Source organism: Chrysochloris asiatica, unplaced genomic scaffold, assembly GCF_000296735.1.
Source record: "Chrysochloris asiatica unplaced genomic scaffold, ChrAsi1.0 scaffold00011, whole genome shotgun sequence".
Taxonomy (NCBI): domain Eukaryota; kingdom Metazoa; phylum Chordata; class Mammalia; order Afrosoricida; family Chrysochloridae; genus Chrysochloris; species Chrysochloris asiatica.
Window position 1 is genome coordinate 37,732,053 of NW_006408529.1, and position 10,926 is coordinate 37,742,978.

At 36.2% G+C, this 10,926-nt stretch overlaps 1 protein-coding gene across 1 annotated transcript in view; it reads left to right on the plus strand.

Annotated features, from left to right (window-relative positions):
• WRN (Werner syndrome, RecQ helicase-like) overlaps positions 1–10,926 on the plus strand; it is a 181,766-nt gene that overhangs the window by 124,760 nt on the left and 46,080 nt on the right. Inside the window, exon 22 of the mRNA XM_006834526.1 lies at positions 1,977–2,118. Coding sequence (XP_006834589.1) covers positions 1,977–2,118 — 142 coding nt within the window. The remainder of the gene's footprint in view (positions 1–1,976; positions 2,119–10,926) is intronic.

The following is a 10,926-nucleotide window of genomic DNA, read 5'->3' on the forward strand; positions in this document are numbered from 1 at the left end:
TCGGACATCAGCAATGATATCTCTTGTTCCATGGCCTCTTCTGAATCCAGCTTGAACCTCTGGAAGTTCTCTGTCAATGTGTGATTGTAGCCATTTCCATAGCAAAACTTTACCTTTAGCAAAACTTTACTCGCTTGAGATATCAAAGAGATTGTCCGATGATTTTCTCTCTTTGGAATGGGTACAAATATGGATCTCTTCCAATCAGACAGCCAGATAGTTGTCTCCCAAAATCTTGGCAGAGATGAGTGAGTGCCTCCTGTGCCGCCTCACTTTCTTGAAAGATTTCAATTTTTATTCCATCAATTCCTGATGCCTTGTTCTTTGCCAATTCCTTCAGTGCACTTTGGACTTCCTCCCTGAGTATCATTGGCTCTTGATCATATGGTACCTCTTGAAATGGTTGAACATTAACCATTTCCTGTACTAGACCAGTTCAAACTCACCAGCCATTGCTCCGAATGAGAAAGATAAGACTGGCTGCTCCTGTAAAGGTTTGCCGTCTCGGAAACCTGAAGGAACAGTTCTCTGTCCTGTAGGGTCACTGTTATTCACAATGGACTCTTCCAGTGGAGATGAGTTTGGAGTACCACAGTGTAAATGTGTTTATGAAAGTTTCAACAAATTGGTATCAGACACACTACATACATTTTCTGAAAAGGATACAGTTGAGGATAAATAACAGAAATGAATAATTCCCATGCACTTGGAAATGAAAAATAGCAATTCTTAATAATTTTTCAATTCAAGAAAACATCAGAATGAAAAATTTTAAAAATTTCAAATTTAGTTATAATTAATACGCAAGGGCGCTTCAAAAAACTTGTGAGAAAATTTGTTAATGTTTTAGTTCCATTATTTTCCATTTATGTTGGTGAGATGTAACATAGGTACTTTGTGGGAAATATTCTTATTGCAAAGAAAAAATTAATGAGCTAAGCATGTTAGTAAAGAAGTTAATATTTGAAAACTAAAACCTAAATACAAATTTTTACCCAAACACATTTTTATGTCTGAAATACTGAATATGGTTTTATTGCTATTTCAGGGGTAGTTAGTATGAGTAATACATTTTTTTTTTACTAACTTTCTTAGATAAATGTGTGAAACTTGTTTTTTAAAGTGCCACCTTTCCTTAGTGTTTCCTAAGGAACTGTTTTAAATGTTGTGAGTGATGCTGTGCTTTTTAATTAAGAATGTAAATTATAGGCAACAGATTAAATATAATTGAAACCTATGAACAAACTACCCTGTCTATCCCAATTGAATGTATAACTTATAAAATTTTTCTTAGTTTTATGTGGTACAGCCCAACCATATCCTATATGAACAAATAATTTGCAATTGAATTAGATAATTGAACTGTACTGATTTTATTTTTGGGGTCCCTTTTGTTTTACTAAATAATTCTCATTCTTATTGTTTGCATTTTCAAATCTACCTGAGCATTGCTTAGGACTTAAAAGTTTTCATTTAAGTCTTAGACATGTAAAAAGACTTAGATGAAACATTTAAAATTTTTGTGTAATAAAATTGTTAGAATTATAAATTATTGCTTAGGAGATTTGATTTTTTTAACTTAATTTTTTTTTCTGTAGTAAATATTTTCTTCTACTAAAACCAAACACATAAGCCTAATATTTATATAATAGCGCAAGTCAAGCTGCTCTACCTGTAATCCTTTAACTCTGCTTGCTAGATCTTTTCCTTTTTTTCTGTCTATAAACATAGGCATCTCTAGGCAAATTCTTGGGTTTTAGAATTGAGAACCATCAGCCTGATATATCAACAAAGCTCTGTATTCGTTTGCCATATTTTAGATAGTTCACATGCTTTTGGATGTCTTGAACGTTATCTGTAGGTTCTGAGACAGTTGTTGCATTTGAAATATTTTTAAAGTAACTTATAATTATACTATGCCTTTTTATTTCTAAAGGTACATGCCTTGGCTAAACTTTAATATCATTCTCATTTAGCTTGAGTCATTGTTTTTCCATTGAAGACTCAGATGATACATCAAAGGACTTTGGTCCACAAGCATTCCAACTGCTATCTGCTGTAGATACCTTAGGAGAGAAATATGGAATTGGGCTTCCCATTTTGTTTCTCCGAGGATCTGTAAGTATATCCATGATTCACCAGCATGGTTCTTCTTTCACTCTTACTAGAATTCTCTTTGATTTTAGATGAGATACTAGAAACCCAGTGGGTTCCATTTAAACACTGCATTCATTACTTTAGACAAACCTGTGTGTATTATCTATTCTGCTGTTTTACACCCCAAACTGATGCTCAGCTCTGCACCTCAGTCTAGAAGCATTGTGTTAATTTATTACATTGCAGTTGGGTGACTCCCTAGACTGGTCTTTCTTAGGATAATTAAGTAAAGGTAACTTTCAATGTTATCTAGGGACAGATGGAAAACAATTGTATATTTTGGTGTCCTGGCAGATATTAAATTATTTGAGTAAAAATATAGTGAATATTTTATAAGTGTCTTAGTTCAGTAACAATATTTGACAAGTATTTTTTCTTCCCTTTTATTCTGTTTCTTATCAGAAGTATTTAAAATTATAAAGAAGTTGCTTTTTGTTTTATTGACAAATAAATAACCTATTTTTTTTTCCTTCTCGTTATTAGTATTATGCTAAAAACTGCAAGAACAAATAGGAATAAGACATGACCCTTAAAGTGGAAGAATTTTTTTCTTTAGGCCTTTGAATATATAATTTATAGTGATTTATAAGTCTATAAAGCAAAACTAAATAATACATATTAATAGTATTGATTTAACTTGAATAATGCAGAGTGAGTGAAATATACATAAAAGTAGAGATTTAAAAACTTTTTTACATACAATTTTTCATTATTTAGGTAAGCACTTATTTGTTAAATGCTCATCTTTTATATAAATATTTTCTGAGTTTTTATTTTATAAAGGAACATATTTAAATATTTCTGAGATTTTTGGATGAAATATAATCAAAAACTTTTGGTAACTTTTCATGCACTGATGATTTTAGATTGTGATTAGAGTCCTAAATTTTGTTTTTATACACAAATTTGATTAGAAATTAAATAGTAGAAACGTTACTTAAGAAACTTTGTTTTAGATGTTATGAGTAATACTATAGTTTTTATAAAAAGTATGTAATTGTAAGGGACAGATTAGTTATAATCTGTTATAACCTAGCTAAAGTTTTTTCTCTCTGTCACTTTCAAAATTTGTATATCCCTGTTGAACGTATAATTTATAAAAATTGTCCTTGTTTTAATTTTGTATAATCCAGCCATATCCAATATCAACAAATAAGTGTAAGTGGGTTCCTAGACAAACTTGAACTGGTCACAAGAGGGATCAGATTTCACCTATTATTTGAAAACCAAGTTAGACCGCTTATATGGCAGACTCTTCTGGGAGTTGTCAAATTAAGAAGTTTATCCTTTGTGAAATTTTATACTACCCTTGCTAGTAAAAGTGGAAAACTTTTTTTTAAAAGTGCCACTTAACTAAAATGTGTAGCCACTAACTGCAGTGAAAAATAAGGCATGGTTTTTTTCCTCCTCCTTTCAGTGATCATGGTATCTATTGGGATATTGTCTAAAAGATTTTAATTATAATCCCTTTGAGAATTTAGTAAATCATCCACCACAACTAACTATAAGAAAAAGTAATGTCTTTGTAGATAATTCTTATGTACAAGATGAGAAGGGTCTTAAAACAGGAACTAGTGGAATAAGAGTAGTGGAGATTTTGCTGCTTACAGAAAGTTGGGAGCTACCTATGTAGTTTCTGAGTATTTAAATTTCACGTTTCTAAATATGCTGCAAGTAGGCTAGTCTTATGTTGGGTGCCGTTGAATCATTGCTAACTCATAGTGATCTTATACACAGCTATTAGAAACCAACCTTTCTTCTTTTACCTACTGCATTCTTAGTCTTACTGCAGAAATCTTGAAACTTCCATAGATAGTCTCTGTACTATCTGACCCTCTGTGGTGGTGGTTGTATGCTGTGGAGTCAATTCCGATTCATAGTGACCCTGCATAGGGTTTCTGAGGCTGTAAATCTTTACAGGAGTAGAAACCCTCATCTTTCTTCTGGTACAACTGGTAGTTTTGAACTGCTGAACTTGAGGTTAGCAGTCTGACTCATAGCCAGTACGCTACTAGAGGTCCTTATCTGGTCAGCTTTTGCAATAGTACCTTTTTGGTTGGTGGCCCATCTTTCTTGTAAAACACCTGTGCAATTTGTGATTGTGCCTACTCTTAACCTTCTGACAAAAGTACTTTACAGAATCACCATTTTACAGAAGTCATGAATGGTGGGAATGCAGTAATGATGACAGTCTACTATCAATTGTTGTAACATACTGGTTGGATGAAAGATGAGGCTTTCTGCTCCTGCAAAGATTTAAAGCCCTGGAAACACTATACAAGGTTGCTATGAGTCGGAACCGACTTGCTGGCACTTTACAACAACAACAAAGTCTTTATGGAAGCGGACTGCCACATCTTTCTCACACAGAATGTCTAGTGGGTTCAACTGCCAACATTTCTGTTAGCATCCAAGGACTTAACCACTGCGCCTCCCAGGCTCCTTTTTAAAGAGACAAGATGTATAATTATTTAACAAATACAATTTCAGTAGTGCAAGATTCTCTCCTCTTACTTAAGAGTATTCTAAATTATATAAATTAATATATAACTTATACAAGAATCTCAGTGTATTATCTAACATATAAATATCTTTAAACATCCTTGTTTGTGAAAAAGCAATAGAATATGCAAAGATCTTAATTTTATAGATTGGAAAACAAAAGTACAGTCATTAATTTGCATAGCCAGGCAAGTAAGTAAACTTCTTTTTTGATCATATTATCAAAGTGCTAAATATTATAATAGTTCCAGAATCAGATAAAACTTTTGAAAGATACTTTGATTCTAGGCAGCCATTAGCACTGTTAATGGTTTTAATTATCCTTCATATTTGTCTAACTGGAGAGTATTGTCCATTTAATTTCTTGGAGAAACTACTTAATCTGATTGAGGTAAATTCCTAGAGACATCAATTGTTGCTTTAATTTTTTTTGGGTTTTGTTTTATTAGGCTCATAGAATATCAGCTCGAGGAATAACTTTCTCAAACCCTGCAGTAGTTAGCTGTGGCATTCTTTGGCTTAAAGGAATTTGGAGACATTAAAAAAAAAATTAAAATGTGAAACAGAAGCTATGGACTTGTTTTGTTCTTTTAAGAACATAGGGATTTAAAACTTCTTGAATTAGACTTTATAACTATATTTTATACTAGTTATTGAATATTTATTTTGTATAAGATATTATACTATGTTTTGGGGGCATGGGATCCAAATTTGATGTGTATTTATCATCTAGTATGGAAGGTGTTGTTTACACTCATAGCATAAGGTCAGCAGTTTGAACCACCTGCCTTCTTATGGGAAAAAGAGGAAACTTTCTGCTCTGGTAAAGATTTACAGTCTTGGAAACCCCATATGGGGTCACTATGAGTTGGAATCGACTCTATGGCAGTGAGAGTGAGTGAATGAGATGGAAGATGTTAGTTATGAGGAAATATGTATAATGTAGCATGTTGTTGTTGTTAAGTGCCGTCAATTCGGTTGTGTCACATAACTACCCTGTCTGTATAGGATTCCAGGTGTTGCGCTGTAGCATCAGCACTGGACTGCAAATCACAAGGTTAGCAGTTCAAATATCAGCTGCTCCTTGGAAATCCTGTACAGGGTCACTATGAGATGGAACCAGTTCCATAGGCTAGTGCTTTTTTGTTTATTATACTCTTACTGTTCACATACAGTTTTAAACTTGCTTTTCTAGATTGAATAATCTAGACACTAAAATGAAGATTTTTTTGGTTGGTACATATATATATGTATGTGTGTGTATTGGTGAGTGTAGAGTTGTGCCGCTTTAAAATTCATGCCCAAGTCTTTTATTCCCTAGAGCAAGATTCTCATTCCAAGCAGTTTCACTCCATAAGCGGTTAAGCAAGAAAGTTAACCAGAATACTTAAGCAATTAATGGAGACATTCTTGCTCAGATTAAAGAATTGTTAAACATTGTCAATTGATTGACTTTCAATGTCTAGTTGAAAAGGGAGTATGTTGTCTTTAAGAGAAAGTTGCTCATTATCAAAGAGCTTAGATATTTTATTCTGTGGGTGATTGTCATGGAAACAAGTCAATGTAAATTTATTCACACAGTGTACAGAACTCATAATAATTATTGATTATGAGAGGAAGGATTGATTACTTCCTACTGATTCAAAAGATTGTCATTTCTTCAGATTAGAAACGGGCTCATTCACCTTAGTTTTTTCTGTGTATGAACGAGTAGAGCAATTTTTGTGTCTAGTGAGCTAGTAAGTGCTAGTTGTTGTTATGTGCCGTGGAGTCGGTTCTGACTCATCAGAACCTGTACAGGGTTTCTGAGGATGCAAATCTTTACGGGAACAGAAAGTCTCATCTTTCTCCTGCGGAACAGCTGGTAGTTTCGAACTCCTGACCCTGAAGTTAGCAGCTCGATTCGTAACTACTACACTACCAGATCTCCTTAGGAAATCTAATAAGCTTTGATGTTAATAGTTTGTAAGGAATAGAGTGTCTTCTGATAAAAGTAAGCCCCTAGAAGATGTAGAGAGCCTTAAGCAATTGTTCCAGAAAGAACTGACTAGATATTAAGTCATGGTTTTACATGTAGTTTAAGACATTCAGTTTAAGTCAAAGGATCCGCTGGAAAAGTAGTTAATATATAATAAGACAGGTGCTTTTCTGGTTACTCTTTTAATCTTTACAACATCCCCAAGAGATAGAAACTATTATACTATATAGCAGATGAAAGGAGCCCTGTTAGCCCAGTGAGTGATTGCTTGGCTGCTAACCAAATGGTCAATAGTTCAAATCTACCAGCCACTCTGTGGGAGAAAGATGTGACAGTCTGCTTCTATAAAGATTGCAGTCTTTGAAACCCTATTGGGCAGTTTTACTCATTGGCAATGGATTTTGTTTTGTTTTTTAAATAGCAGATGAAGAAATAGAATATTGGGTTGATAACTGCAATATCAGTAGTTTGAATTCACCAGCCATTCTGTGGGAGAAAGATGAAGCTTTCTGCTCTATTTAAGATTTCTAGCCTAAGAAACCCTAAATAGGATTGCTATGAGTTGGTACCGACTATATATATATACAGCATGCTGACTCATTTTCATATGTACATATATGTGTGTGTGTGTATGTATGTATAGGGTGAGTCAAAAATTAGCTGCACTGTCATATCAAAGTGCCCATCCATGTCCCTGACTGATGACAATTGAAATGATTCTGCCGAATAGACGAGTGACAGTGGATTTATGTGGCATATCATTTGCAAATCTGCCATGACTCTGCCTATGAAATAATCCATGACAGACTTAGGTTTCAAAAAGTTTGTGAGAGATGGGTACCAAAACAACTCTTGGGAGACTATAGACAGAAATGATTTTTGGACCGATATTTGAAGGAATGTAAAATTTTCATTTAAAATATTGTTACTGGTGACAAGACATGGATTCATCACTAAAAGTCTGAGAGTGAGTGGTAGAGAATAGAATGAAAACATCCTCAGTCTCCAACCAAGAAAAAAGTTCAAAAGGCAACCATCAACTGGAAAATTGATGCTTACTGTTTTCTGGAATTCTCAAGGGCCAGTACTGGAACATTATCAGGAAAAAAGTTCAACAAGCAACAGTGCTCATTACAATGAGATGCTCACCAAAGAGATTAAGCTAAACTTCAGATTAAATTCAAAGGACTGCTTTCCAAGGGCGTTGTGATCTTTCATGACAATGCACATCTGCACACCTCTGCCCACACTGTTGGCATGCAGCAAAAAATTCATTTTGAGTTCTGATCTTGCTCTCTTAAACTTTCACCTTTTTGGTCCCCTGAAAGCAGCCCTTTGAGAACGAAGCTTCACCTCTGATGAAGAAGTGAAAACAGTGGTACATTTGTGGCTCACAGCTCAGCCTAAAACATTTTAATAAGAGAATATGAAAACTTCGTGACAGATGGACAAAGTGTATTGAAAAGAAAAGAGATTACATTGAAAAATTATGTATTTGTGTTTTCTAATAGTTGATTAAAACAAATTCTAAATCCCAAAGTGCAGATAATTTTTGACTCACCATCGGGCATGTGTGTGTGTGTCTCCCTGCTAGTGCAGTAGTAAGCACTTTGCTACCAGCCATAAGGTAGGCAATTCAAATGCCTCAGCTGCTTCACTGGAGAACGTTGTTGCAGTTATCGTCCATGAAGTTTTACCACCTTGGGAACCCTATGAAATATTATCACTCTGTCCTATTGTGTCACTATGAGTAATAATCTACTTGACAGCAACACCTACACACACACACACACACACACACACACGTAAATAAGGTTCATATTTGGGCCATGTATGAATTCCTCTGGCTTAACAAGGGAGGAAGAGAAATGCATAATCAGTCAAAGGCCGCTTCCTATGAAGTGGAGGTCATGCATGCCTCCCTCCTACAACATATTTTATTACCCTATTCTGATACCAACCCATAGCACTCTCTGCTTCACATCTGTTTTGAAAATCCATTGCAATGGCCTCAAAGAACTCATAACAATACTCACTATTTCATGACTTTTTAGCAAAGTGAACACTGTACAATCCGGGATCAGAAACAACTCAGGATGCAGCAGTTCTCCAGTCAGGAAGACCTCTTATCTGCCATATTGTAGGCTCACTTCATTCTTGTCTTAGGTCTGTCACCCAGGTGACACCATGTCCTCTCCCCTGCTAGGACAACTATTACCAAACCACTTGAGCCAGTCTGTAAATGCCCACATTCTGCAAACTAGCTCATATAGCTTTACTCAGTTGATGGGCTTTGTGTTTGTTGTTGGGTGCCATTGAGTTGGTACCAACTCATAGTGACCTTATGCACAGCAGAATGAAACACTGCCTGATCCTGGGTCAACCTCACTACTGTTGCCACGCTTGAGTCCATCGATGCTGCCACTTGTCCAATCCATCTTGCTGGGGATCTTCCTCCTTTTCTCTGACCCTCCACCATACCAAACATGATATCCTTCTCCAGCGACTGGTCCTTCCTGACAATACATCCAAACTATGAGGGACAAAGTTTGGCCATCCTGGCCTCCAAGGAGCACTATCGCTGCACTTCTTCCAACATAGATCTGTTGGTTCTTTTGGCAGCCCATGGCACTTTTCAATATTCTCCTCCAACACCATAACTCAAAAGCATCAATTCTTCTACAGTCTTCCTTATTCATGGCCCAGCTTTCACATATATATGAGGTTACTGAAAACACCATAGCTTGAGTCAGGCATACCTTAGTCCTCAAGCTAACATCTGTGCTCTTCAACACTTTAAAAAGGTCTTGTGCAGCAGTTTGCCCAATGCAATACGTCGTTTGATTTCTTGAGTGCTGCTTCCATGAGTGTTGATAGTTGATCCAAGAAGAATGAAGTCCTTGAAAACTTCAGTCTTTTCTCCATTGATAAGAATGTTGTTTATTGGTCCAGTGGTGAGGATTTTAATTTTGTTTTGTTTGTTTTTATTTTGTTTGCCACAACATGGCATCTGCCACCACCTGTGCTATCACCACTATTCTGGGTAGGGATCTCATTCTCCACTCGTGCTCTTCTTTCTTGACGGTCCTGGTATCATCCGTTCCTGCTTCTGATATGGCTTCTTTTAAAACTAGTGGGATGGCAAAACTAACCAATCCCAACCTTAGAGTCCTGTCCACATTATTTGCATGGTCCCAACCAGTCATTAAGGAGCTCTGGTAGTGTAGTGGTTATGAATTGGGCTGCTAACCTCAGGATCAGCAATTCGAAACTACCGCAGGAGAAAGATGAGGCTTTCTGCTCCCGTAAAGATTTACAGCTTTGGAAACTCTGTACAGGGTCGCTATGAGTCGCAACTGACTCCACGGCACATAACAACAACAACAACCAGTCATTTGGTGGGAATTAAGAAGATTTTTGGATAGAAAAACCATATCAAGTAAATTTAAGATACCACATGGGGGCTTCAAAAGTTTGTGTAAATATTCCGTCTTTTAATTTCATTTTCTGTGAAATTTTTGAAGTCCCTCAGATATTTGTTAATGAAACATTCAGATTAAATAGGATGAATATTAAAAATCATAGATTTTTGAGGGGTGGGGCTTGATGCTGGCTATGGTGGAGGTTCAGTGAAGTTTGCCATCAGCAATAACACAGAATACTAGGCAAAGCAGATTCAGGGCAGAGCTCCAAAGCTCGGAACCACAGAGATAGGATTATTTTAAAAGTTTGAAGGCTTATAGCTTGTGGAACTTGGAGCTGAAGTAAAAAATCATGTACTTTTTAATCTGCTGGGCCAGGCTTGGAGGCCCGGAGCTGACATCTTGGGCAAGACCAAACAGCAAGACCAAGTGGGGGAGAGCAGAAACGCCACGGAAAAACGCTGCGGGAACCTTGGGGCAATGGTGGACAATACACTTTTTGTCAGTTTTGCTATGTTATGATTTTCCTTTTTTTTTTTTTTCTGGTATCTGGTCATTGGCATGCCGACAGTCTGCCCACCTCCATTCTGGTAACTAGAGGGGGTTCCTGAGCGAGTGGACACCCCCCACCCTCACTACTGGTGGGTTCTTCTGCCAAGCATGCACACAGACACTCAATCCAAGAGCAGACCTTTAACGTTTCTTATTTGTTTGTTTTTTGTTCTGTTTTTAATACAGAAAAGGGCAGGACAGGGCTGTGGAGAGAGAAAGAGAGTTTAAAAACAAAACAGGCTGGAAATTAAATTAAAGCCTGAGGTATAGCATAACAAAAAATACTGGCATCTTGAAATCTCTCAGGCAGCTTTG